Here is a 27,901-nt window from a genome sequence, read left to right on the forward strand (position 1 = left end):
CATTAGAATGCGGGCTCAGCCCCGGGCGCGCCAGAAGTGGGCAACCCCTGTCTCAAATGGCCCCCAAGAGATACATCCAAATCCCAAACCCCAGAACCGGCAAATGTGACCTTATTTGGAAAAAGAGTGCTTACAGACGTAATCCAGGTGAGGATTAAGAAGACATCATCCTTGACATCCGGGTGGCTGGTGTCACTACAAGAAGAGACACACGCAGGGAAAAACGGCCGTGTGACAGGGTGGCAGGGACAGCGGGGACCCCGCCAAGGCCGCACGGGGAGCTGCAGAAGCAGCAGGGAGAGAGCCTTCGGAGGGAGCATGCCCTGCCGGCACCTGGATCTCCTGAACACACTTCTGCCGTCTGGAGCCGCACAGTGTGTGGTCCTCGGCTGTGGCGGCCCCGGGCAGCCGTGGCCGCTAGACACGGCGGCTGGTACCAGACACACGTTCGGCCATAGCCGTGGGACAGTGAAGAGAGCAAGGACCAGACTCAGGAGGAAACGGCTGGGATTCACATCCCGGGCGCCTGTGGAGGCCATGTGTCCTCAGACTGCTCGTTGAACTTGGGTTTTCAAGGCTGTGAGGCAGAAGAGCAGCAACCCCCCGGTAGGTCCCCACGAGTGAGCCAGGCATGCCCTCGGCACAGACCGGCAGAGAACCCCGAAGCTCCCCGTTCTCAGCGCCAGAAAGAAATCGGCCTCCAGGGACGGTGCTCATGGCCTCACCATCCGAAAGCCGCTGGGGCCAGCGTGGGGCCTCCAAGTTCTCACAGATGTGTAGATGGATTTGGGGGGTGACCTGTCGCCCACCTAGGTCCTCCAGGTCTGATTGGTCTCCCCTTGAGGGTGCCCCGTGCACCCCAATAGTTAGGGATCAGCAAACCCACCCTTCAGTCTTTACCAGGCTCTGGAGAGGCATGCGCTGGCTTTGGAAAGCTGTGCTTTTGAGCCAGATTATATATATATTTTTTATTGATTTCTCGCTCCTGGTGGGGGGAAGGCGCAGCGCTCACGGGCTCCGGGTAGCTGACAGCTCGACAGAAGAGCGAGCAGCCCCTGCTCCTCGCAGCCCCTCCTTCCTGGTGACCTTGGGGTGGCCTTGAGCACACCGCCCCCGCCTCTCTCCTGCCAATCTCAAGCATCTGAAGGCAATCAGGTGCTTCCAGCAGCACAAAGAATGTCAGGTCTCCCTAAAAGCTCCTTGATATAAAAGGGTCTGCTGACCAGCAGACAAGGGGGAGGCTTTTCCTCAAGGCGGAGACGGGGGTAGGAAGTGTCTTTGTGTGAGTGTGTCTTTCAAGTTCAAGTACAAATCAGACGCAGAGGGAAGCCGATGAGATGAGAGGCGGGAAACAAAGCCTGGAGGTTGCCCGTGGCTGCCGCCGCGTGTGTGCGTGCACGTGAACACGTGTACACGTGTGTGCGTGTAGTGTGCGTATCTTCTATACTCGATTCCGTTCTCATCACCGCAGCCTCCACGCGGGTACGGGGTCTGCCCCCTCCCCCGCCCCTGCAGCATCTCGGGGCCCCTTGGAGGAAATCCTGCGGCAGGGTCTCCAGCCTGGTCGTCCCCACGGCGGGGGAGCCAGCCCTGCTGGGGGCCACACACGGGAGCGGCATCTCTGGCCAGGCCACCGCCCCCCCCCGGCTTGGCCCCTAGCCTGAGTGGGGCTCCCCTGTCCACACCCACTCCCACCCCGAAGGCCAAGGTGTGTGTGGGGTGGCCGGCCCCTGAGCTGCGGAGGAGAGGCTGCTGCCCAGAGGAAGCAGGTCCCGACCTCGCCCCTGAGCTCCGGGCTCTGCTGTGGCCTCTGTCTTTCCAGCTGTGGTCTGAGCCATGTGCGCCCCCAGCTCTCCTCGCGCTCCCGGGCAGCCACGGGCAGCATGGGGCCGCGAGGCCTGTGACCCGGTGACGAGCCCCCAGTGTCAGGTTCGGCGCTGCCCGCCAGGAAAGGCGTCCTAGGAGAGGCCCCAGGAGCCGGGGAGGCGGAGGCCGGGGAGGGCTGATGCGCTGCGTCATTCTGCGGGGGAGGACACCCCACCACAGCCTCCCCCAGGGGACCCGCGGCACGGCGCTGACCTGCCAGCCCGGCACTGCGCCTTTTTCAAATGATTTTACAAACAAGCCAGTGAAACAAAAACCACTGATCCCTGTGCGACCTTTTGTGTCTCCTTACGCCAGTCTCCCACGCGGCACACCAGGGCCCTGGGGTCAGGATGGGGGCTCCCAAAGCTCCGAGTCGCCCAGCCCGGCCCGCTGGAGCCAGGCCCTCTGCGGAGGTGTGCGGCGGCCGCTTCCCTGGGCTGGAAGCCTGAAGGTGACCTTTGGGACGAGCGCGGTCCTGCGGCCACGGCCCAGCCTCTGCTGCCCCCTGGTGGTGGGCCTTGGAATTGCAGGTGGCCATCTGGACGGCCAGGGAGCATCGGCTCCCCGCCCTGAGTGGGTGCTGCTGACAACAGCCGTCACCCCTCAGAGGGGGTGATAAATCTGCCCACAGCCCCACAGAACAGGACCAGCCTGGCTTCCTCAGTGCCTCCTGATTTACCAGCCGGGGCGGCACTGAGATTCCCGCTGGGCAGGGGTTCAGGGTCCTGCCCCGAGGTCAGGGGGGCCGGCAGGTCCTCACCGTGGCGACTGTCAGCCAACATCCCACAGTCTCCGAGCAGGGACCACGCAGACCATTGTCTTCCATGGAGTCCAGGGCCAGCCTGCCCGACGCCGGCCCCACAGGAGGCCACAGTGATGCGGTCCAGAGTGCAGAGACCGCAGCCCCCCAGGGCGGCCCGTCCGTGCTGAGAGGGGGTGGACAGCCAGCACAGGCTCCTGCCCGAGGGCAGGCACAGGCCAGAGTGTCAGTGGAGTCCCCTGGGCAGCCTGTGCAGGGAAGCTGTTCCAGAACAGCCCCTCGACCAGGAGACTCAGGACACCTGCCAACGTGGCCAGCATCAGACGGGAGGGGGCAGCTGGGGGCCCGGGGTCGGGGGGCAGGCCCCGGGCCTTCTGTGAACGGCCTCGGAATGTCTGTTCTACCCCAGAATCCCAGGGCCAGCTCAGAGAGCACCAGCAGCTTCAGTGCCCCCCAGTTCAGAGACAATGAGGCAGTATGCACAGCCTTGAAGGGAGTGGCCACAGTGCCTTGTCTCAGGAGCCAAGCGAGATGAGACCATGGGGGTCCCCCTGAGCCTTTGCTGCCAGAGAGCCTGGGGTGGAGCCTTCTGCGCGCAGGGAAAGGTCTCCAGCACGTCCTCTCCGCTCCTTCGCCTGGACTGGGCTCCGGGACCCCCTGCACGGCCCCGAGAAGCATGCGTGGGGATCCCGCGAGCTTACCTCCCAGAGGCCCGGTCAAGGCTGCAACCGCAGGCCTGCATTCATCTGCTCTGCTTGTAAAAACTACCGCAGGCCGGGCAGCCCAAACAACACTGCCTGCCTGCCCTACCCCGTCCTGGAGGCTGGGCGTCCGGGGTCCCCGCGTGTGCAAGACTGGTTCCTCCCAGGGCCTCTCTCCTGGACGTGAACATGGCCACCTTCTCCCCAGACCCTCATGTGCTCGTCCCTCTGTGCATCTGTCCCCCTCTCTTCCCCTCATGGCGAGACCGGTCATTTGGGATCAGGGCCCACACTAGTGACCCCGTGTACCTCAGTCACCTCATCAAAGACCTGATCTCCAAATACAGTCACGTTCTGAGGCGCTGGGGGCTGGGCCTTCAACACAGGAGTTTTGGGGACACAGCTGAGTCCGTTCTGAGCCCCACGCAAGGCCCACAGTGAACACAAGGCCACCAGCACCTGACAGCTCAGCTCTGGCCGTGGACGACAGGCCCCCAGTCCGCCAGGCACGCAGCCACATGCCACGCCGGCCAAAATCTCAGGCATCTTCCGGGGACAGCCCGTCTGGGCAGAAGCGGGAGGACAAGGGAGCTTCAGAGGCTCTGATTTCCCCAAATATCCAGCTCCAGCCCCCACATGGAGGGGCCACCTTTGCCCCCCGTATGGAGCACCCCCACGTTTTTGACAAAAGTGGATTAAATGACAGGACAGCATGCAGGGGGCTCTTCTTGTTGGGAGGAGCAGGGCAGGCGGGCGGCGGGTGGGAGAGTCTGGGGGCCTCCCACTGGGGCAAGGACTCTTCTTGCGGTGGAGCCAAGCCCGGGGTGATGGATATGCACGTGTGTGCGCATGCTCGCACACCTGTGTGCTGCCTTCCACTCGACATGGCACGCAGAGTCTCACCGTGTGTTGAACAGGGACCTCACAAGAATTCTCCCATGTGTCCACCCTTCTTGGAGGAGCATGGGTGCCACCCCTGGAAACATCCCACCGGGCCCCAGCAGGGTCCCCAGTGTCCCCAGCCTCCACTCCCCAGGAGAGGGTCCTTGACACAGCCTACCAGCCTACACAGCCCCGTGTCTGCCCGCCTTTCGCGCCCAAAGATGCATCTGGCGGCCCCCCTCCCCCTCCCCACGGTCACTGTGCAAGTGTGGGGCCCCTGGCTGAGCCTCTCCCCCGTGGAGGCTGGGGGCCTCCAGGCCTAGTCCCCTCCCCACTGCCAAGAGGCTGGGCAGACCTGGAGAAGGCCATCCCCCCAGGTGGGGAGGCTGCCCAGGACACTCAGCCCTGGTCTCCAGAAGCCCCCGAGGGGTGTCTGTGGGGAGGGAGATGTGTTCTGACCACACTTGACTGTCTTTCCTTATCCCTTGGGGAGCAAGGGGGCCAGGGTCCTTCCAGTGCAACCCTGAGGGACCCAGGACAGAAGCCCCTCAGAGAAGGCGAGCAGCAAAACGGTGAGGCCCCGCCTGGCACTCCATTCCCACAGGCTGGAGGGGGGAGCCTGATTCCCTCCGGTTTTCTCCAACCTCCCCTCTTCCCCCCATCCCTCGGGTTCTCCACCCAAACCCTCTCCTTCCTACAAAGCAGGGGTGCAGGGAAGCACTCGGGAGTGGAAGTCAGGAAGTGAGCGGGGCACTTGGCGGCCGCTGGGGCAGAACGGGACCAGGCAGACGACCCCGTCCTTCCCGCACCCCCGCGCCCCCCTCGCGCCCCCAGTCCCACACTTCCCGAGGGAGAGAGTACGACCACCAGTCAGCAAGTTGCTTGCGTCACCTGCTCTTTATTGACTGCCGCGGGCTGCATTGTCGGGGGTGACCGGGTGCCCCAGGAGCAGCGGTACTACAGAGGGGAAGGGTGGAGGGAAGGCGGTCTGGGAGGACAGGCTGCCAAGAGCCCAGGCACACAGGAGCCTCCGCCAGACGGACCTCAGGGCGCCCAGGAGATCTGGGCAGGACACGCGGCTGGGTCCTGATGCGGATGCAAGGGTCAAGGTGCACCTGGCCGGCCCTGGAGACCCCAGAGGTGACCCGGAGGCTGCATCCTCTGGGAGCCCGGGGCTGTTGTCTCAGGCTTCCCCCAGCTGGCCGGTGCAGGGGTCTGGGTCACCCTGAGGCCGCAGCACCTCAGGCCGAGGCCCCAAGCCCTCCAGGCCACCCTCTCAAACCCTCGTTCCCTCAGAGAGGAGGAAAAGGAAATGAAAACAGGGAAAGCAAAAGGGAGACAACACCCCACTTTCTACGGGTCCCCGCGATGGATGGGCCGTGGGGGCAGCAGTGGGTGGCAGCCGAGGCCGAGGCCGAGCTTAGGACGAGGGCGCAGAGCTGGGCTTCTCCTCCCGAGACACGGGGATGGCTCTCTCGCTGTGGCCAGCGTCCACGCCAGATGGGACCTTGGGGCCGGAGAAGGTCAGCATGCCATCCGCAGACAGGGAGCAGGAGAGCGCCGACTGGTCCACATTGGAAGGCAGGCGGTAGCGGCGGTGGAACTCACGGGAAATGTAGCCGTGGTCGTCCTGGGCAGGGCACGGGGAAGGGCGCAGTCAGAGACACCACGCCGACCTCACATGGGGAGGGTCCTTCCGGACCCCACGGTGGGGTAGGAGGGCCAGAATGGCCCGGGGAGGGCTCCCACTGAGATTGGAAGGAGCCGGGGCGGTGGGCAGTACCCGAGTGGGCATCCCTGCAGGGCTCAGGAGCCCCCTCTCTGTCCCGGGTCTTCTGGGAAGAGCGGGCAGGTGAGGGCAGAGCCCCCAAGAAGGCGGGTGCGAGGCAGCGGCGCCCCCGGACTCACCTGCCTCTCGTTGTGCTTGCCGTGGATCTCCACGAAGTCCTCCAGCACCTTCACGGTGAGGTCCTCGGGAGAGAAGTGCTTCACATCCAGGAAGATGACAAACTTGTCTCGGTCAGATCGGACCTGAAACCCGAACACGGGTCATGTGGGTCTGCCCGGGCTGAGGTTGCGGCGGGGCTGGCCAGAGCAGCCAGCGTTTGGGGGCCAGCAGCTCGGGCCCCAGTCACCAGCACAGAAATGCCTTCCACGCACTCAGGGGACAGCGTCCTAGGGACCCCTGACTCGGGACCGTGTGGACACTTGGGCCTCAGGGCGCACTGTCCGTTGACTGCCTCGTTGGGGATGAACTGTGGCTGGTTATGGTTAGCTGGCGGATTGGTTATGGGTTAGGAGACTGGTTCTGGGTCAGCTGGCTGGCTGGTTGGACCTAGCACTTTGAATAAGGTCACAGCCCTTGGCTTCGCTACTGTCTGTATAAACAGCCCGGGGCCTGTCCTCCCACGTGGATATGATGTGAGAAGCTATCTGCTCGCACACACAGTGTCTGCCTCTGCACCGCCCTCACCGGCTCACTGGGAGCGCTGAGCCAGGCTCCTTTTGTTTCTGGAGTGGATTAACACTGCTCTCAGCAGGCCTCTGCTTTTGGGCAATGGGGGAGATGTAGCCCCTCCAGATCCTTGGACCCTGGTGTCTGCCGCAGGGCTCAAGGAGGGAAGGCCAGCGGTCTGATCGCTTCCCTTTGGGCTGGGCCCTGTGCACCCGGGCAGGCCAGGGAAGAACCCACTCTCTGCAGCTCTGCTGGCCACAGCCCTACGAGGACCTACTGCCCTCCCTGTCCCCCACCATCAGCCTCTCCTCCAGCACCAACTAGTGCTCAAGAACCTCTCCTCTGGGGGCCTGGGCGGGGCGCAGCCCATCCACCCATGCTTCCTGCTGGAAGGAACAGTGTGGAGAGCCGGGACCACAGAACCCACACCTGCCACCAAACCCGCCTCAGTGGGGTTGCTCTTGGGACTTGCACCATGTGGCGGGTGCATCACAAACCACACGGGGGTCATGAGCTGCCAGCAGGAAAGACAGTGGGTGGGCTCAGGTTCCCTCTCCAGGCCCTTTCTCAGAGGCCCGGGAGGCTCCTTGCTGCAGGTCACGTGGGCCACCGTGGGTCGAGGCGGGAGAGTGGCTCCACCCAAGCAGAAGACCGCAGACGTGGGGCACGGTGCTGCTTCTGCCCCGGGCCGGCCCTCAGAAAGCCCTGCTTCCCCTGCAGCCATGGCTGGGCCCGCCTCCAATCAGCAGGAGAAACCAGCCCTCCGGCGGGTCTTACCTCGGAGATGCCGGAGTCCAGCACGCTGCGGAAGACGGGCTGGCGGTAGTAGGGGCTGATGGTGGAGGACAGGAAGGGCAGCAGGTCGTACTCGAAGAGACCCTCGCCGAAAAACTGGTCGAACAGCCGGCTGGGATAGAAGGGGCCCAGCGCACGTTTGAACCAGGGGTGCTGGATGGCGATGTCCATGTTGGGCGTCGGCAGTGCAGGGACCCGGGGCTGGTAGGGAGTCGGGCAGGGGCCTCTGGGCAGTGCAGTGGAGAGCTCCGAGGTGAGCCCTCCCTATATACGCCCGAAACAGAATGGAAGCATTAGGGGGATTTGTCTGGAAAGCGTGAGCTCAGGGGGAAGGCTGCCCGGTCAGCAGAAACGTGGCCTGAGCTGAGCGCCCGCCACTCCCAGCCCCGGGCACTGAGACGCTGACCAGCACGGAGCCCTGGACATGGAGGATAACGTCCCCAAGGTGCTTCTCCCTGTGGCTCTGCCCCCACACTCACCTGGGGACGGTGAAGACTCTCAGATGGGGCACCCCCTGCTTACATGGCCAGGGTGATGCCATGGCCACCCCATGAGTGGACCCTCATGCCCACTTCACAGACGAGGGGGTGGGCTCAAGGACTATACCCATGATCCCTAAATCTCACAGCTCCTGGGAGACATTTTTCTTTTTTTTTTTTTAAAGATTTTATTTATTTATTTGAGAGAGAGCACAAGCAGGGGGAGCAGCAGAGGGAGAGGGAGAAGCAGACTCCCCGCGGAGCAGGGACCCCCCCCCGATGCGGGACTCGATCCCAGGACCCTGAGATCATGACCCGGAGCTGAAGGCAGACACTTAACCAACGGAGCCACCCAGGCGCCCCCAGTATATCATTTTTCAAAACAGAATTACTTCTATTACTTCTTCCTGATTACAAAATGGCTAGAGTGGTTTTAAAAATCTCGAGAAAGAAAATACCAAGAAGCAGTTGAAAAGTGCCTGTAATTCCCAGCACTGGGGGTGGGGGTGGGGCTGACGTGGGGTCTGTGAGTCCAGACAGGGAGGCAGGTTTGGTCTTAGGAGCGTGGAAAGCCTTTATCTGGGCTCTCTGTGTGGCTCAGCCTGGACATCATCCCCGCGGACAACCTCTCCTCCATGTGACCTCACGCCAGGTGCTTCTGCCGGCCGGCCACACGCCCAGCGGTCACTGTTGCCCACGAGGCCCGGGGACTGTTTTTCTTCTCCCGCCGTGGCTCTGGCCGGTTGCTGCTCAGAGGGCACCAGCCACCCGGTATATTCCTCCGTAGCTTGGCCTCCAGGGAGCACGTCACTATAGTAACATGCACCCACCGTGGGGTGGGGGTGCCCTCTACCAACCCTGCTGGAGCTAGCCCCTAGCTGCGCAGTCCAGCACGAGAAGTTTCCTCTTCGTCCTTGTGCCTCTGGTTCCCAGGGCAGCTTCTGGTGGAGGAAGCACTTCCTCAACGTGCTCGGGTATCCTTACATACTCCCCTCACACCGCTGGACCTGGCCGGTCACGGAAGAGCACTTCACGGCACTCGAGTAAGGGTGTATCTGACGCAGCTAAGATGGAATCGGTGTGAGCAGCAGGAGCTTCAGAGCGTCCCGCACACATGCTCTGTACCAAATCCTTCCTCCCCACTCTCGGCACCTGCTACCTGCATAGCACCAGCCCGGTGGTGTAGGGCCCTGAAAAGTCTGGAAGAGCCAACTTTTGCTCTGCAAGTTTATGACTTGGGGGAGCAATTCCCCAGATGTCAGGCAAGAAAGGCCAAAGTAGGGCAGAGATCGTCAATGCGGTGGGGGGCGGAGGGGCCTTCCCTGCCCAAGCCTGCTCTGGGCCATGCTCTGCTGGCTGCCCTACATGGCACATAATTCTCAGCACCCCCACGCACGCACACACTTCATAGACCCGAAAAGTGGAGTTTGGAGAGGGTAAGCTGCGTGCCCAGGCACTTGGCTTGGAGGAAGGGGAGGGGGCTTCCCTGCAAGCTGCTCGCCCAGGCTGGGGCCAACTCGGGGGCAGTGCCAGTGGTAGGGGCCGGGCAACGCGGGCTGCCCTCTCCTGGTGCTGCAAGTGTCCATCCAGCGCGGTCCTCTGTGGAGGGTCCGGTAGGGCCAGGCATTGCTGGGAGCTTGACGTAGAAGGAACAAAGGAGCGTAAGGCAGAAGGAGAAGTCAGGAGTGCTGATCTGTCTTCATTAAAAATGTTGGTATTTTGGGGCGCCTGGGTGGCTCAGTCAGTGAAGTGTCTGCCTTCGGCTCAGGTCATGATCCCAGGGTCCCGGGATAGAGCCCCGCATCGGGCTCCCTGCTCTGCAGGGAATCTGCTTCTCCCTCTCCCACTCCCCCTGCCTGTGCACTCTCTGTCCTTCTCAAATAAATAAATAAATAAAATCTTTTAAAAATAAAAAAATAAAATGTTGGTGTTTTATGCATTGCAGATTTTTTGCATTCATTTTGATTTTTTAAAACATTCCATTAAGAAATGACTTGTCCTAATGACTGTGTTTCTGGTGTCCCCCGACATGGTCACCGAGGGGAGACCTTTGCTTTCCTTACCAGCTGTGGCCTTCCATGGGGTCGTTCAAATAGTCTGGGACTGCAGGCAGAGATGGAGGCAGCAGGGACACCCTGGTGCTGAGCACAGCCCCGTCCCGTGGGCTACACAGCGCGGGGTGGCCCAGGGTCTGCCAAGATCCTTCAGTCCTCCAGGGTGCCCGGGCATCATGCCCCTTAGCTCCCTGCCCCTTCCAGGGTCAGGAATCCCATGCTGCAGCCGGCAGGAGCAGAGGCCTCCACGGGCCCTGGGGCACCTGCCAGGTGCACTGCTGGGTGGCCGGCCAGGCCTGGAGTGTTGACCTTCGCACTGAGCCGGCACCAAAGCTTCAGGGAGAGAAAGCGGTGGGCCCAGCTGTTTCCCACACGTGGGTGCAAACTCCCCCTCGTCACAGCCCCCACCACCCTGGAGGCCCCTGGAATCACAGTGAAGAGATAGCTTCAGAGCCATGGTGGTGGCAGAAGGAGAGGTTGGCCATGCACTGAGCACCCACGGAGAAGACATCCACAAGCCACCCAGGAGCGAGGCCTCGGGAGGAAGCAGCCCCACCTGCGCCCAGACCTCGGACTTCGGCCTCCGGGCAGTGAGGACGCATCATGCAGTGCGGTCACCCTGGCCAGGGTACTGAGTCCCAGCTGCCACGCCAGCTGACCCAGGGTCAGGGGCTCACACAGAGAATCCTCCAGTAAAGGGGAACAGCGTATTGATGCGAGTTCAAATTAGCACAGATGTCCTCTCATGCAAACATTTGCTGCGTGAAAACCACCCGGAGACTCTGTGATCACCCACACAAAGGCTCAGACCTGGAGTCACCTGGGTCATGTGGGAGCACTGCTGGGCACCCCGGCGGCCTGCTGGAGGCGTGAGGTGTGACGTTCCAGGACAAGCGTCACCTCCCACGTTAAATGTTTCACTGAATTTGAAGACGATCTTTACGATTGACGCATAGTCTTTGTATTGATTGTTGTTTGTTTTAAAGAACAAATCGGCAAAGTCGTGATTCTTCAGGTGGAGGGAGTGAACACAGAGTCACCTGCTCTGGTCGTCCCACCTCAGTGTCCATGCCACTGATCGTGGGCTCCTCTGGGAAACTCGCGGGCATCCCAGAGGTTCTCAAAGCTTTACAAGCGTGAATTGGACCCCGTCGCTGTCCAGGGCACACCTGAAGCCCGCCACAACCCCCCAGAGCTCTCCGTAAAGACCTTGGGTGGACATATGCTACTCAGAGCCCTCAGGCCCAGACCTCAGCCCTGTCTCTGTGAGCCCCCAGGCTGCAACCTGCCTGGTAGCCAGAGACCATGCACAAGGCCAGAGTCCACTCCAGGACATCGCAAGAGCAAGGTGCCGATCGTCCAGTGCCTCCTGGTACCGGGGCCCCCTGTGTAAGCCAGCGGTGGCTCTGGCCCCAGAGCCTCAGCGCAGGGCACGGAGGGCACAGCCCACGAATGCCCCACCCCCACGTGGTCCCGTCCATTATTCCCAGACCCGAAAGCAGGCCTTTCATGAATAGACACTTTTTCAAAAAGTCCTTTGTGAACCCAGCTTCCAAAAGACGACTGATGGGTGTATTGGACTCTGATTTTTATTTTGTTTTAAATAACATTCTTATTAGGAAAGCGAGACACTGCCATTGTTCTGAATTTGGACAGAAATATAAATCTAACAGTGGGGGAAGTACCCATCATCCTAGCAAACCCTGAGTCCTCACAGAGAGGAAATGGCAGGTCTTTCCCGTTTGGCTCAGTGGGCTGGAGCTCAGGGGCTTAGGAGCCAGCCAGAAGGCGTTCCCAAAAGAAGATGAGCCGTGAAATGCCAACAACATACTCAAGATATCTGGGGGGTGGGCCAGGCTGAGGACTCCAGGGAGGCCGGGGTCCTGGGGGCTGGGTATCAGGCACAGCCACCTGGCCGTCCTGTGACAAAGACACCCCCGCGTCAGAGGGGGGCAGAGGGTCCCGCTGCCTTCGCGCTGAACCTAAAGAAGTCACACCATCCCCGGGCGTGCCCAGCCTCCAGGCCGCGGACTCCCGCATCGTGCAAGCCCCTACTGACCAGGACAGGCTGTGCTCTGATGTTTCTGTCTCTCTGGCCTGTCCTGGAGACCCCAGCGGAGGTCTGTTCAGCCATCAACCTGTGAGGCTGCCTCCGGGACAGAGAAAAGCAGAGGAGATGCACAGGTGCGTGGCTCCGACTTGTGGGCAGGCGTGTGCAGGGCAGTGGCAGAGCTCCCAGAGGGGAGGGGAAGACCAGGCCCGGTCCTGTCAAGCCCGTGCGAGGCCCAGAGGCTGTCCACACGGAACCTGCGGGGACTGGGCCGCCACAGGCTCGGAGAACTGAGGCAGCGCGGAAGGGGCCCCTGGGCGGGCATGCCTGGAGTGTGCGCTCTGCCCGGGGTCCTGGGCTGCGGAGGGCGCAGGGAAGGCGCAGGGAGGGCACAGGGCTGAAGGGCCAGTGGGCCAGGGGAGGGGCCCGTGGATGTCAGGACAGGTCCCCGAGAGGCTTGCACGTGTCTGTGTGTCTGTGTGTGTGTATGAGTGTGGTCTGCATCTGTGTGTGCGTGTGTCTGTATGAGCGTGTATGAGTGTCTCCGTGTGTCTCTGTGTGTCTCCGTGTGCGGTGTCTGGAGGAGTGGGAGCCACGGTCCCCAAGGTCATCTGTCGCTGACATCTGAACGCGTCAGGAGCTGTCGGGAGCGTTTTGTCAGACCCGGCGCGGGCGGCCAGCGTGCAGGGGGACCCCTCCCGGAGGCGCGGTCCCCGCCGGCATTGTTTCCGAGGCCGGCCTAAGCCTGTCCTCAGCAATCTGCATTCTGCTGCACTCGAGCTGAATGCCAGCCCTCCTCACACAAAGGCTATTTGCTTTAGCTACAGGATTCCCATGGCGCCAGCACAAAGCCCTGGCACCCTGATTTTCCACTCCAGGGACCAGCGGGGCTCACCCGCAAATCCACACGGTGCGGGCCTGCGGGCAAGGCCGTGAGTCAGCGGGAAGGCACCTGGCTGAGCCCTTGGCCCACTCTCCGCCAGGTCGGCCCACGACCCACCGCGGCCGCGGGCAGGGAGGGAGGGCGCTGCAGAGCCCCCTGAACACCGTGTGCGGGGACTTGGACCCCGTCCTGGCTCAGCGGGCTGTGGGAGGCCACGGACAGCAGTGCCACGTCTGCTCACTAGCACTTGCCATTTCCAATCTTTGCTGCTGGGAGTAAAGTGCTATTTCACCGAGTTTATTTGTGTGGCAAAATTTTTCATACGTCCTCAAAAGTGGAGAGAATGGTACAGTGAGCGCCGCTACATGCACCAGCCGGAGTCCACCCAGCGGCGTCTCGCCCCGGCCCTCGGAAAGTGGCCTGGGGCAGAGCGTGGGTTCGATGCCCTGCAAGGAGCTGCGGTCCCAGGGAGGCAAGAGTGAGGCATCATAAATACAACACGGTGAACACGGCGTGAGTAACATGGGATACAAACAACACTCAATACCCTGCGTGATGTGGCGGGACGCTTTCTGTCACTGGCCACGGCCCCAGCAGGTGCGTCTCGGAGCACCCATGTAACCGCGGGTTCCGTCCTGCGAACAGCCCCCCCCCACAGCCCCCCAGGCAGCCACTGGAGAAGTACAGCTGCCGGGGGCCAGGCAGGGTAGCCCGACAGTGGCACCCCCGCCCCCCCATGCTGGGGGCCCCCCCACGCCCACCTGCCTCCGGCCGTGTTAGCCGGTGGGCAGCGGGCTCCGATCGCTCAGTCCATTTAGGATTTGGCATCTATGCTCCAGATGCAACAGGCTTCCCTATAGCTTTTCTTTCTTGATCTTCTGCACCCGGTTTGATATCAGAGCTGTGATTGCTTCACACCATGGGGCATGGGGGGCATGCTGTCTATTTTTCTGTCCTCTGGAAGAGTTTCTGTGAAATTGGAGCCTTTGTTTAAACGTTAGTGAAATACCTGTGAACATCCGGGCCTGACGTTTTCTATTTGGGGATATTTTTTCTACCAACTCGGTTTTCGTAGTGGTTCTAGGACCCCGGCCTCCCCCTGTGCCTGAGTCGACGGCAGGCTGCAGTCCTCTCTGCCCTTAAGCACAGCGTCGAGGGAGCCCAGCGCTGAGATGCCCTGGAGGCCGCCGCACCTGCCGGCTCTAATCTCCGCGGGGCACCGGGACACAGACCCGCTCACCTGCTGTTTTCCCCCTGTCGTCTACTTCCATCTCTTCGACGTTCCCCTCGCTTCATCTGGGAGTTATCAATCTTACCAGATCTTTTAACGTTCAACACTCAGCTCTATCCATCCTCTCTAAGGGTTTTCTGTTTCATTCATTTCTGCTCGTGTTATTATGTTCCCCCTTCCATGTTTTCTGGATTTAGTCTACTACTAACTGTTTTGTTTTATTTTATGCGGTTACTTAGCTGTTTGGTCTCTACGGTTCTTTGTCTCTCATGTAAGCATGCAGGATGGAAGTCCGCCTCTACCCCCTCGGCTGCACCTTGCGGGGTTCGGTGGGAGTCAGGCTGTGGACAGAGGCAGCCCCGCACCCCGGAACCCAGCCCACCACACCGCACACTCGCGCACGGACCGAAGTAGCACGGACGAGTCTGTGGTTAGACCCTGGGGCTGGACGGAACGTTCCTGTGCGTGTGTATCTTTACTCCACCCTGAGCCCGCACGACTAGAGGCGGTCATGGGGACTCAAGTCCGGACATCTGCTGGGGTCAAAGGAACTAAGGACTCCTGGGAAGGGAGAGGGCCTTTGGAACGAGCACCCGTGAAGGCGAGCTTAGCCCCCGCTTACACCAGCTGGAGTTGGAGAGCTGAGGCCCGCGTGTGCACACGGAGAATGCCGTCACTATCCCGGGGAGGTGCCGACAGCTCTGCGTGAACAGACCCACGTCCTCCTCACAAAAACTCTGAGGTCAGAGCAGGCAGAACCCCGGCAGTGCAGGGACGGCCGCCAGGGCATGAGGGCAGCACCAGGGAGCCCGCAGACCCTGCCAGCAGCAGAGGGGAGGCGGGGGGGGGGGGAGAGGCGGGAGAGGGAGAGGGAGCGGGGGAGGGGGGCGGGCCCCACCACTTCGCTGCTCTGTGCAAAATGCCTACCTTTGCTTTTCTGCATAAATCACGCCTCACCGCCAATCACCACGATCAGAGGTCAGACCCCTCACCCACCCTGACCTTTGCTTCACCTTCTCAGACGGAGTCAACAGCAGAGCGAGGGAGGGGGGTGGCGGGTCCGAGAGTGGCAGGGCAGGCCGGCGGGCTAGCCACTCGGGCAGAGGGGCTGCTGTGGGCTTCGGGCCAAATTTCCTCCTCCCCAGAAAACCTCCGGTTTTGCTCTGAAGGCCTTTCGACAGAATGAGGCCCATTCGTATGATCTAGAACAATCTCCCTCGAAGTCAATCGATTGTGGAAGTTACCTGCCCCTACAGAACACATTCCCCCATCGAATCCCAGGGGGGGTTGGTACCTGCCTGAGTCACCCAGGAAACTGACCATCACATGGCCGCACCCCATGGGAACTGACCTGCCACACATCTGCTCTTTAAACCAGTGACAACACCACATTTACGTCTTGTGTATTTAACTGCGCACGCACGCACGCACGCTCCCATCTGCGTGAATGCCATGCCTGGAGACCACCCAGGGGTGTGACTAACGTCACCCAGGGGCCCAGAAGACACTCCCCCACATGGACGGCTGTGGCCAGAGGAGGCTGCAGTTAGCAAGCCGGGGTTCGCAGCCATGGCGGAGCTGTGTTCAGCCGACCCTGCGGCTCCGAGCTCACGGTGATGTGTGCAGCACCCCTGCTGCCCAGCCCGGACACAGCCTCAGCTGCCACTCCAGCTGCAAACCTAGAAGAACTGCCCTGGGGCCATTTCTGGCTCTCCCTCCGGTGTTTTAATTAGCTGCTGTGGTGGGCAGAGTGAGGCCCCCCAGAACAGTGCCCCCCAAGAAGTCTGAGTCCTAATCCTCAGAAGCTGTAAATAGGCTTCTACAGCCAGAGGAACTTTGCCTATGGGGTTAAGTTAAACATCTTGAGCAGGGACATGACCCAGGGGTGCCCAGGGTCGTCACGGGGCCCCTAGAAGGGAAAGTGGGAGGCGGGAGGGTCGTAGGAGAACAGAGGCCAGAGTGACAAGGGCCATGAGTTAAGGAATGGGGGCGGCCTCTAGAAGCTGGAGAAGGTGAGGGTGGTCCCCTAGAGCCTCCAGAAGGAACGCATGTCTCTGCACACCTTGACCCGGGCCTGGTGAGAGCCATTCTAGACATGTGCCCTCCACTGTGAGACCATCAGTTCGTGACGGTGTGAGCCACGGTGTTCGTGGCGACTTGGTACAGCAGCCGCCAGAAAGCCACGCAGCCGAGCACAGCATGACGTTACCTGCGGACCACGACAACCAATCCACGGTGTGGGTCCTGACTTAAACAAACTCTCAGTAAAAAGACACTTTTGAGACAGTTGGGGAAATCATTATGTCATTAAGAAGTCATGTGGGGAGCGAGATGGCATGATGTCCGGATTTGGGTTAAAGTACTGGGGGCGAGGGGGGCGGGGAAAAAGGGTGGATGAAGGGAATGCGGACATCTTGCTCCGCGCACGTGTGCCTCTGTGGGAATGCCCTCCGGTCTCACGGAGGAGAAAGGTCCCCCTGCCGACACCTCTCTTCTTTACTGCGAGGCCCCAGGGTGTGGCCGGCTCCTTCTGAGGGTCGGTTGAGACCCCACTTTGTGCGTGCATAGGAACGTGACCAAGCCTGGCCTTGGGAGCCAACGTGGGGGTGCTTCCGGTCGGGCTCATTATAAATAACGTCCCAGGAACTGCCTTTGCACACACATACCTGTGAGAACATTTCTGTAAGTAAATTCCCAGAAGTGAAATTGCTGGGCCAAATAATCAAATTTCAGCCAAGATGAGAGCTACAGCTCCTTCCTAACCCTCTCTATAAATTCATAAAAACAGATGTAAAGAGAACAAGTATCATGTTTATAGCCTCGTGTTCCTCTAGAGGAAATTGCACAACGTGGCCTTTCCCTAACTCTACTTAGATATGCATGAAGAGTCCATCATGTGTTGAAATAGAGGAGATTATCCGTAGTGGTTTTCATGGGGTTTTCTAAGACGCTCCCCCTATTAGCAGGGAAATAAAGGAAAACCCCTTGATGGGCAGCACCACAAAGCCGGCCCCTTCCCTCTGCTCTGGCAGCCCGCACACAGATCCGGGCTGGTGGGGGTGACCAGCCCTGGTCTTGGACCCTCCCTAGGCATAGTTTTAGGGCTTTGTGAAGAAGCAAGGCACCTTCTCCCTCTCAAAAACCAGGGTCTGACCGAGGTCTCCTGTGCTCCAGGCACCTAGAGAGCAGGTGGTCCCACATTAGCATGTACACACATTAAGGAGTTTGGGCAGAGAAAGTCATCAGAGCCTGATTTACTCACATTCCCACCCCCAAGGACTGGTGCCCAGTAGGTGTTCTGTAAATCCATTCTTGGTGAATGAATGAAGGATTTTCATTCCCTTCTGAGTCCATGCTCACCACTGCCTTCCCACAAAAACGGGAGAATGAGAAAGAGAAAGTTTTGGTCAGACACACCAGCAGGCAATCACTCGGTCCACAATTTGGGAGTGTCATTCCCATATTCATCCACCTGCCCCACCTTTGCTCGAGGCTCACCCTTGGGGGGCTGTCTGACCAGAGCCACGCAGAAACCTTCTTTCTAACTTCTAAAGATCTAAAGATCTGTTCACCTACAGAACCCATGAGTGTGGGCTCTTTGGAAATAGGGTGTTTACAGATGTGATCATGTTAAGACGAGGTCGTGCCGGGTTAGGGTGGGCCGCTGACCTGAACACCGGTGTCTATACAGAGAAATCTGGACACAGAGGGAAGGAGCTGTGTGAGACAGCTGATGTCTGTTGTTTGAAGCTCCCCAGTCTGGGGCACTTCACTGGGCCCCCCAACACTCATCCAAGCCCCCTGCTCTGGGAGCGACTGCCCTGAGAGGAGGGTCCAGTGCATGAGGGGACAGCTCCATCTCCATTTCTGGTCTCTGTTTTCTCTCCATAAAACAAGGGTTTAGACGGTCAGCTCGAAGGCCTTTCCATCCTGGTGTCCCTGGTTCTGAGTGGGTCCTGTGCCCTGTATGCTCAGCACAGCAACGTTAGCCCACCCTCCCTGGTGGGACACGGGGGTGCGTCCTTCCCAGAGAGCGCCCACATCACAACACAGGTCAGGCAGAAGGACCTGTGTGTCATGGCCCAGTAGCACAGCACAGACCAACCCCGGAGCACCTGGGGGAGCCTCCCCAAAAATGGCAAGGTAGGGGCCGTCAGGGGAGTGGTAAGGGGTGCGCGGATATGGCAGCCAGAGTGCCGGGGGTCAGCTCTGTGTCCCCCAGGCAGGGAGTCCGTGCAGCTTGGGGAGGGGCTGTCCGGGCACCTGGCCAGGGCTGTGGGTGAACCAACTGGGGCCACCAGGAGGCAGCCCACTTGACAGAGCAGCCTGGCCGCAGGGAGGGGGGAGAGAAGCTGCAGGGGTGTGGACACCAAACGCAAACCTGCGTAAAGAGGGCTGGTCCAGCAGCAGTGATGGCAGCTGGACTCTTGCGGCATCCTGGCAAGGAGAAGTGGAGAAGCGCACTCGTGCCGAGGAGAGCTCCAGAGAGGCGGGCTGCCTGATGGAGTGCGGACCCCCTGGGACCCTTGCAAGAGGCAGACTGTGGGAGGGGGGTCCTGCCCAGTGAGGGCTGGGCTACCCAGGAGCCCTGCCAGGAGGGAGCCCCCACCCCAGCCCTGCCTCGTTGCCCCTCAGCCCCCACCCAGCCCATCCCTGGAGGAAGCACAGCTGTGCGTCAGCCGCCTGGCCCCCTCTGGGCTCCTCCAAACACCCCCAAATCTATGAGCCCTGGACCCCTGGGGTGGGAGGGTGACCCCTGCCCTTGCATTGGCGGGGGCGGGGGGGAGAGAGCCTGCACTGGTCCCTAGTGACAGCTGGGGAGTAAGAACGTGGACCTGCCCCCCTCCCCCCGCAGCCTCCCTGCAGGGCTGTGGCCCCCAGAGGACACCCCCACCAGGTGGGACATCCCCACCTGACCCCGGGCAGAAGCCACCACCGCAGCAAGGCAGGGCCGAGTGCCAGTCCCAGTCAGTGCCCGCGGGGGGCACGTGCCACCGTGCACTGAATTTAGACAAATAAAGAGATGGGCCATCATCTGTTTAAAAAAGCGTGCAAGCCCGTGGGCTCAGGGAGGGGGAAGGCTGACCAGCCGGCTGGGCGCCAGACTGGAAAGGAGTCCCTAAGCACCCCCCACGTCGCTTTCCACCTTCCATACTCGTTCTCCACCCAAAACCTAATAAACAAATTCCGTGTGGCACGTCTTTAGGAAACACCGATCCCCCCCCCCCGGCCCCGCCCTTTGGAGAGTCTCTTCATCATGCCCGCCTGCGGAGGCAGGGGGAGGAACTGGCCCAGCTTTCTCTGTGCCCGAAAGCGGGGGCATTGCGCCCCCTAGTGTCCACCGCCGCAGCTCGCGGGTGTCACGGCGTCCAGCGCGGAGCGACTTCTGTCCCAGTTGGGAGACCCAAGAGCGGCAAAGATCGGAATTTCCAACCCTGCCCGTGACTTAGGCCCGGCAAATACACCCAAAATCCGCACACCGTCACCTGCAAGGTTCGGCAGGTCCAAACCAGCTTCCAGCAGCCGCCAGACAAAAGTGGCTTAAAGACATAGGGTTGCAGAGTTATGTAAAGGGGGATGCTGCATTTCCATCGGTAGAAAACGGACCCCACGGATATACAGCGTAGCTGTGCACTAGGTTTCTTAGTGCAGCTGTGCTTGTGACAGCAAAGAACAGACACGAGACCACGGTGTGTCAGTAGAGGGCAGGCATGCCGGGCTCGGCTGCTTGGAATGTTCTACGGTGTTCTAAACTCAAGGAAGCATGCACACCCGTGTTCACCGCGGCACTAGTCACAAAGCCAAAAGGTGGACAACCCGAACACGCCCCAGCAGATGAATGAATTAAAAACACGTGCACACAATGGAATAGTACTCAGCCTTAAAAAGGAAGGGCATTGTGACACCTGCTACGTGATGAACCTTGAGGACATTGTGCTGAGTGAAATAAGTCAGACACAAAGGGACAAACACTGTAGGATTCCACTCCTATGAGGTCCCTGGAGGAGTCAAACCCAGAGAGACAGAAAGAAGGACGGTGGGTGCACCAGGGAGTGGGGGTGGGGTAATGAGGAGTTAGTGTTTCACAGGGGACGGAGTTGCATTTGCGAATGATGAAAAAGTCCTGGAGATGGATGGGGGGGGCGGGTGCACAGCAACGTGAATGTGCTTAATGAATTATACTCTTAAAAATGGTTAAAATGGGGGGCGCCTGGGTGGCTCAGCCATTAAGCGTCTGCCTTCGGCTCAGGTCATGATCCCAGGGTCCTGGGATTGAGTCCTGAGTCAGGCTCCCCGCTCAGTGGGGAGGTCTGCTTTTCCTTCTCCCTCTGCCTCTTCCCCTGCTTGTGTTCTGTCTCTCTCCGTTTCTGTCTCTCTCTCCCTCTCTCAAATGAATAAATTTTAAAAAATCTTAAAAAAGAAAACTTGAAAATAGAGCTACCCTACAACACAGCAATTGCACTACTAGGTATTTACCCCAAAAACACACATGTAGGGATCCGAAGGGGCACCCGCACCCCAACGTTTATAGCAGCAATGTCCACAATAGCCAAACTATGGAAAGAGCCCAGATGTCCATCGACAGATGAATGGATAAAGAAGATGTGGTGTATATACATGACGGAATATTACGAAGCCATCAAAAAGGATGAAATCTTGCCATTTGCAACAATGTGGATGGAGCTAGAGAGTATTATGCTGAGTGAAATAAGTCAGTCAGAGAAGGACAAATACCACATGACCTCACTCATACATGGAATTTAAGAAACAAAACAGATGAACACAGGGGAAGGAAGGGAAAGACAAAACAAGACAAAACCAGAGAGGGAGACAGACCATAAAAGAGACTCTTAATCATAGGAAACAAACTGAGGGTTGCTGGAGCGGGGGGGATGGAGGTCGGGTAAGTGGGTGACGGGCATGAAGGAGGGCACGTGATAGAATGAGCACCGGGTGTTGTATAAGACAACGAATCACTGACCTCTATCTCTGAAACTAATAATACAGGATATATAATTAATATATAATTAATTAAATAAAATAAATTGATTTTTAAAAAGACGTAGAGCCCACTATGGAAGGTCGTGTGTGTGTGTTGACCACCTTTACTCTGCCGGAAATCAGGGGTCCCAGGGGCCCGCATGCAAACCTTAAGGCTTCTTAAGGGTTTAGCTACACGGTCTGATAGATTCCACGTGCTTGAAAGTAAACACACTCGCGGTTTTGTTTGTTGAGACAGGGTTAACAGATTCCCCTGAGAGCACACAGTGATGTCGCGGGTCACCCCAGCAGGGCAGCGCAGCAGTGAGGGCTGGGCAGGACCCTTCCTGGTCCCCCCCTCCTCTTCCCACCCTCAGAGGCTGAGCGTCAGGGCCGCCTGGAGGTGGACTCCGCCTTGCTCTTGAACGCCCCTGGGGAGGGAGACTTCACGGATCTCCTCGGACCCCTGCAGGCTGGTTGTATTCCACAGCACAGAATCACAGAATGAGGGTTTGAGAAGCGACGTCGCGCATCAACTAGTTCAGCCCCATTTTACAGGTCAGCAAACCAAGGCCCAGATGGAGGAAGGGACTTTTCGGAGCTTCCAAGCTGGGAATGCCCCCCACGCGGCTCTCACACACGCACCTGGACTGTGCTCAGCACGTCCCGGGTCTCATCGCGGCGAATCCTAGCAATGCCCTGAGGTAGGTACACATAGTGTCCCCCTTCTCACGTGAGAATCGCCCTCCTGCCCCAGGCCTCCCAGTCCTCCTGGGGTGGAGCCAGCATGGAGCCCTGGTGTGTGTGGTGGGGGGGGGGGGGTGTCCAGACAAGGTCCCAAGCCATTGTTCACCCTGACTCCTGGCCAAATGCCCATCCACCTACACTGGGTGAGAAACAGCAACCCGTGGGCCCACTGCCCCCCACCCAACCCTTAAACCTGCTTGTTCAGGCCAAACCTCTGCCATAACCTCACCTCCACGGCCCAACCAAGGGCCAAGTCCAGCTCCTCCTTCTACAAAACCCCTCCTGAACCCCCACCTCCATGCCCCCAACCTGGCCGATGCTCACCCTCCCAGGATCAGCTCCCCAGCCCTCTCCCCACTGCTGCCTTATCCTCAACACACCAAGCTCTGTTTTGTTTTTTTTTTTTAATCGGCTTCATTGAGATGTAATTCACATACCATAAAGTTCACCCTTTTAACGTGTACACTTACGTGGTTTTCAGAGGGTTCACAGAATGGTACAGATGACCAGTTAAATCCCACTACATTGTTGTCTCCCCAAAAAGAAACCCCACACCCATGACACTCACTCCCCACTCTCCCCTCCTCCCGCCCCCCAGCCCCTAGCAACCACTGATCACCTCTCCATCGCTATGGATCTGCCTATTCTGGACATTTCATATGGTGGAATCATGCATTCTGTGGTCCTTTGGGTCGGAGCCTGGTGTCCCTGGGGTTCGGCCACATCACGGCCTGTGCCAAAATGCCCTTCCTCCTAGAGCTGAGTAATAGGTCCCCTGCACCAGAGCACGTCAGTTCATCCAGTCACCCATTAATGGAGTTTGGGTTGCTTTCTGGTTTTTGCGTGAGCCCGTGTACAAGCTTGTGTGAGACCGGATGCCATTCTAACAACAACAGGTATCGCCAACACACTCCCTTCTGAGACTTAACCACATGAATGCGGGGGTCAACTGGGTGGCTCAGTCTGTTGAGCGTCTGCCTTCGGCTCAGGTCATGACCCTGGGGTCCTGGGATCAAGCCCCGCGTCAGGCTCCTTGCTCAGCGGGAAGCCTGCTTCTCCCTCTCCCTTTCCCTCTGAATGCCCCTCCCCCTGCTTGTGCTCTCTCTCTCTCTCTCTCTCTCTCTCTGTCAAATAAATAAATAAAATCCTAAAAAAAAAATGAATGGGGTCTCAATTCTCTTCTCACGCACACTTCCCAGGGGCACCTACTGATTTTTGGATGGCATCCAACCTGGGTGTCCCAGGCCTCCTGACCTGCCGGGAGCAGCCTCTGCAGCCACCAGCCTCCCCCTGCCCTCTGCTCCAGGCCTGCTCGCTGCCCCTCCCCTGGCATTGTCCCTTCCCAGCTCTTTGGGTCGGGGAGCCTCAGCTCACATATCATGACCTTGGATGGCCTTCCCCGCCCACCTCAGCTGTCAGGGTTCCTCTCCTGGGCTCATTCCTTCTCTTGGCAGCTCTGGGCAGGGTCTGACATTACATCTCACTTTTTCTTGTTTCTTTTTTTCTCTTCCGCGGAATGTGGGCTCCCCGATGGCAGGGACCTGCTCTCACTCACCCCGGGATCTCTGGTGCCTCCAGCAAAGCCTACTTCTTAGGGGTGTTCAATAAGCACGTAATGAATGAAGAAACGGAAAATGGACCGATTGGAAGCTCCCAGAATCCCTGCCCAGCAGAGCTGCATTTCCTAAAGTGTCAACCCTTGCAAAACCTGGCTGTTGACGTATCATCCCGTCTGGTGTGTCCGTGTGGGATTTTGCTTGTTGGTTGGTGGGTGATTTTGATGATTTTTGTGGGTTTTTTCCTATATCATTGGAGCACATCTGTCAGTCACGGAGAAAGGTCAATTCCCCTTCCTCAGGTCTGTAAGACTCTGTAATGCTGTAGGGTGTGCATGCAATCTACTCATGCAACCTACACGTGCACAGCCGCATTTCCCTTCTCCTTTAAATGTAAAATGACAGTGAAGAGACACGGTGTGCTGGTTTGGGGATGAACAGCAACTCTGGGCAGCAGAAGCCGCAAAGGCAATGTGAACATTAATAAGGGAACGTGGAGTGCGGGGGCCAGCAGGGGGTGCCCTCATGCCCCATCTTGTGCATCCTAGAGGCGGTCCAGCTGGGGCTCTGCCACTGTTGCTGTGGACCCTTGTGGGTCTGTAGTCAGCACAGGTGGGCATGTTGCCTGGACTCCAGGCCCCAGCAGGGTGACCCCGGCAGGGTGGCCCCAGCAGAGTGACCCCAGCAGGGTGGCAGTTCCCAGAGAGGGACAGTGGAGAGCCCTGGGGGCCTCAGCTCTGAGTTGCACCACCTTTCCGCCACATTCTGTGAAGGCAGTTCCCCTGGACGTCCCTAACTCAGGGAGAGCTGCTGCAAAGTGATGTTTCCAAGGGGCACGGAATAAGCAAGTTTGCAAACAACGTCCTGCAGGACCAGTGTGTTGAAACAGCTGGAGGAGCCCGTGGCCTTAGCCCTGCAAATTCCTCTCCCCTACTTCTGATTCAGTGGGGTGAGGTCCGGGCAGCTGTGTCCTGAGCAGGTGCCAGCTGGTTCTGATGGGAGGGGCCCTGGACTGCATGTCAAATGACACGGACTTGGCTGATGGTTCCTGACCCAAACGCACAGACCCCAGATGGCAGCGTGTTCGTGAGCCCTCAGCAATGTTGCACAAAATTGTGTGTTCAGACAAACACCTTTATTTAGAACTGGAAAGGGCCTCATGACCCAAGAAAGGTTAAAGTTCACTGGTAACTGGGGTGCCGGGGGGGTTCAGTCATTTAAGTGTCTGCCTTCGGCTCAGGGTCATGGGATCGAGCCCCACATCGGGCTCCCTGCTCAGCGGGGAGTCTGCTTATCTCCCCGTCTCTGCACCTCCCCCCTCCCCCCGCTGTGCTCTCTTTCTCCCTCAAATAAATAAAATATTTTTTAAAAAAAATTCACCAATAACCATAAGTACTTTATGTTTGCTGTGGTTTTCTCCCTCTGGCCCGCCCCAAGATTTGAGACCCCCGCTCTGCAGGTGGACCTTCTCAGGCTCTGAAACCTGCTTGAAAAATGCATCTCACTCCAGTTAGGCTGTTTTTAAATGTTAAGAATTGTTTGCCTGGGACGCCTGGGTGGCTCAGTCGGTTAAGCGTCTGCCTCTGGCTCAGGTCACAATCCCGGGGTCCTGGGATCAAGTCCCACATCAGGATCTCTGCTCAGCGGGGAGTCTGCTTCTCCCTCTGCCTGTCACTCCCCCTGCTTGTGCTGGCTTTCTCTCTCTTTCTTGCTCTCTGTCGAAAAAATAAATGAAATCTTAAAAAAAAAAGAAAAAAGAATCGTTTGCCTGTTTTCACACGCAGGCTTTTATACTCAAGGGCCTCTGGGGTGCTGAAGGGAATGGGGGAATTCCAGGGCATGGGGGGGCGCAGGCCTCCATGGGGAGTCAGGCGCGCCTCTGTGGGTGGGTTGCGCAGGCCTTGGCTCCCGTCGCTGTGGCTGGGAGCTGAGGTACAGCAGCTATTCATGACCCATCAGCTGGATTATAGCCTTTGTAGAGACAAAAACCCTCGTAAGGGAAAGAGAGGGCTGGGGATTTGATTCCCTCCTCTAAAATGACTCAAAGTCTTCAGTGCACCTGCCCTCGGCCCCCTGCAGACAGTCTTATGGGTGCCGCTGGGCCTTCCCTTGTGGGCCTGACAGAATCCGCCTCCATGGGAGTCCCTACAAAATGGCGGTCTTCTATCTCTTTTGGTGGTAAGAGTCACGTGACTTCTCCGGCCTTAGGAACGGGGTGGGGGGTGCCCGAGTCCGTAAAATAAAACTCTGTAAGACCAAATTATGATCCTGTCACTTGAATTAGACGTCCCTAGCAAAATCAGAGAACAAATCACCTGGAGAAGCTTTGAGGTGGGCATGAGGTTACGGTTCCCCTTAGCCCAAACTCGCGGCGGGGGTGGGGGGTGGGGGGGGCAACGCAAAGGCCTACAGCCAGGGGGCTGCAGCCCCAGTGAGAGTCCGGACTAAAATTACAGATTCAGAGTCCCCAGCACAGAGATGACTGGCGCTAAAGGATGGTGGGAGCTCCCGCAGGATTGCCGTTGGCCCTGAAATCCCCCCAACTCCACCTCATTGAAATAAGTCCAGAGCCTGGTCTCAGAAGCCCCAGGAGGACCTGGGGCCCAGGTACTTCTCTACTGACCAAACCAGGCCTCGTTCCAGGACCTTCTGGCTGACAGGGGACACATGCAGGGGCTGCCCTTAACCCACTGGGCCCCCGTCTCCTGCTGGAGATCTGTGGGGTGACAGCGCTGACTGGTGACAGGTTGTGAGGTTCTGGAAAGATGAAGGTCCCTCAGAGGATCCTGTCACCTGGTCTAGCCACACCACTCTGCTTATTTGTCTCCCGCCTCAAAGGGAACCTCTGCAGTCTGTGATAAGAGCCGTCCCCCTGGGGCCCCTGGGAGGAACTCAGTGTTCTTGCAGGGACCAGTCTCAGCTAACGTGAGGCTCCCCAACCCTCCTTCTTAGGAAAAGGCTTGTGTCGATTCCTCTCCATCTCTTGACTTCCTACACCCACCCCCAGGCTGAACCAGCTTCCCCTCTTAAACCCAGGAGACCTGGCTCCCTGGTTTCCTCTAGCCAGGGGGTCGGCTGGTGGGAGCAAAGCGCTAGGCGACCACCCCTTCCAAGGAGGCAGACAGCAGCCTAAGGGGCTCCAGGGAGGCCTGCACCGGTGGAGTCTCTGGGCCGCCCTCAGTGTCTGCGGTCATACTGAACGAATCAAGCCAACTATCAGGCCCTGTTCTGAAAGAGAAAACCAGCCCTTGGTTCAGAGTAAAAACAGAACTGCAGAGATTCTTCGTGCCTGGGCCATCGGGGTCCCATCAGGAGATGGAAACCACACAGTCGTTTGAACAGGGAAAGTTAATCTCAAAGAATTATCCACAGGGCATTGGAGTGACAGAGAGTTGGGAGCAATAGCTTCAGAGAACACTGGGGTACAGGACTATCAGATGCGGGGAGAGCCCTCGGGTTGACAGGGAAGACCCCCCCCCAGGCCTCATAGGAGCAGTCCCGGCGTGGCCCCAGTGTGGCCTGCTGCATAGGGTCGGCACGGCGTGGCTCACTGTCCACCCGACTCACTGAGAGTCTCACCAATGGCACTGCTGGGGATCTGGTCTCTGGGGTGCCAGGGAAGGCGCCCCAGGAGGTGCTGGGCATCAGGCACTGTGCCAAGCCTCCCAAGGGGACGCCAGGAGAAGCAGCACACGGGAGGCACCGTGTCAGGCCACTCCACTGTGAACACTGGAAGAGGTGCCAAGGAGAGGTGCTGGCCACAGCACGTTGCTGGTGCTGTGCACTGCACTGGCACTGGAAAAGAAGACCTTCCCCTCCACTGTGCCAAGTACTGATGGGGCTCACCAGCACCCCAGCTGGCAGAGGGAAGCCATTCGCAAAGCCCATGTCCATTATCCAGAGCAGGCAAAGGGTGGATTTGAAGCTCAGAGGCAAGAAGCTGAGAACTGACGCAAGCCCACACCCTGCCAAAGTCCATCCTTACGACCCCTCGTTCCTTGGACACCTGTGAGCATCTCTGGGCGCAGGCCCAGCGCTAGCAGACCAGGGACAAAGGTGTCTGAAACCCCATCAAGAGTTGCCAGATTTAGCACATAAAAGTGAAGGACAAAATTTCAGATAAATGGTGGATAAATTTTTAATATAAATCCCTTGTGATATTTGGGAATTACTTATACTAAACAATTATTTGTCATTTACCTGAAGCTCAAATTTAGCTGGGCACCCTGTATTTTCCTGGGTACCCTGAGCCCAGCACTGCCCTTGGGGACACAGTTTGATACATACAGTCAGTCCAGTGTACGAGTTTCCCTCCTCTGTTCACAGGAGCAAACATCAAGGGCAGAGATTGGCCGATTCCCTGCTTACTCCCTGCTCCCTCCACTCCACTCCCAAGGGCCAGCCTGAGCCACAACTTCTTCTGCAAAGTGTCAGCCACACTCCACTGCCGTCCCCTTCATC

At 58.8% G+C, this 27,901-nt stretch overlaps 1 protein-coding gene across 1 annotated transcript; it reads right to left on the reverse strand.

Annotated features, from left to right (window-relative positions):
• Window positions 1-5,629: 5,629 nt before the first annotated feature.
• On the reverse strand, window positions 5,630-7,630 carry CRYAA (crystallin alpha A). The gene is made up of 3 exons (XM_028126466.2): window positions 7,442-7,630; window positions 6,118-6,240; window positions 5,630-5,839 (listed from the first exon to the last, which is right to left on the reverse strand). Exons 1-3 carry the CDS (start codon window positions 7,628-7,630, stop codon window positions 5,630-5,632), a joined length of 522 nt encoding a protein of 173 aa, XP_027982267.1.
• Between the last annotated feature and the right edge of the window lie 20,271 nt (window positions 7,631-27,901).

The sequence above is a fragment of the Eumetopias jubatus genome, unplaced genomic scaffold (assembly GCF_037043125.1).
Source record: "Eumetopias jubatus isolate StellerSeaLion01/CBP00866 unplaced genomic scaffold, mEumJub1_p1.0 scaffold_1, whole genome shotgun sequence".
Lineage (NCBI taxonomy): Eukaryota > Metazoa > Chordata > Mammalia > Carnivora > Otariidae > Eumetopias > Eumetopias jubatus.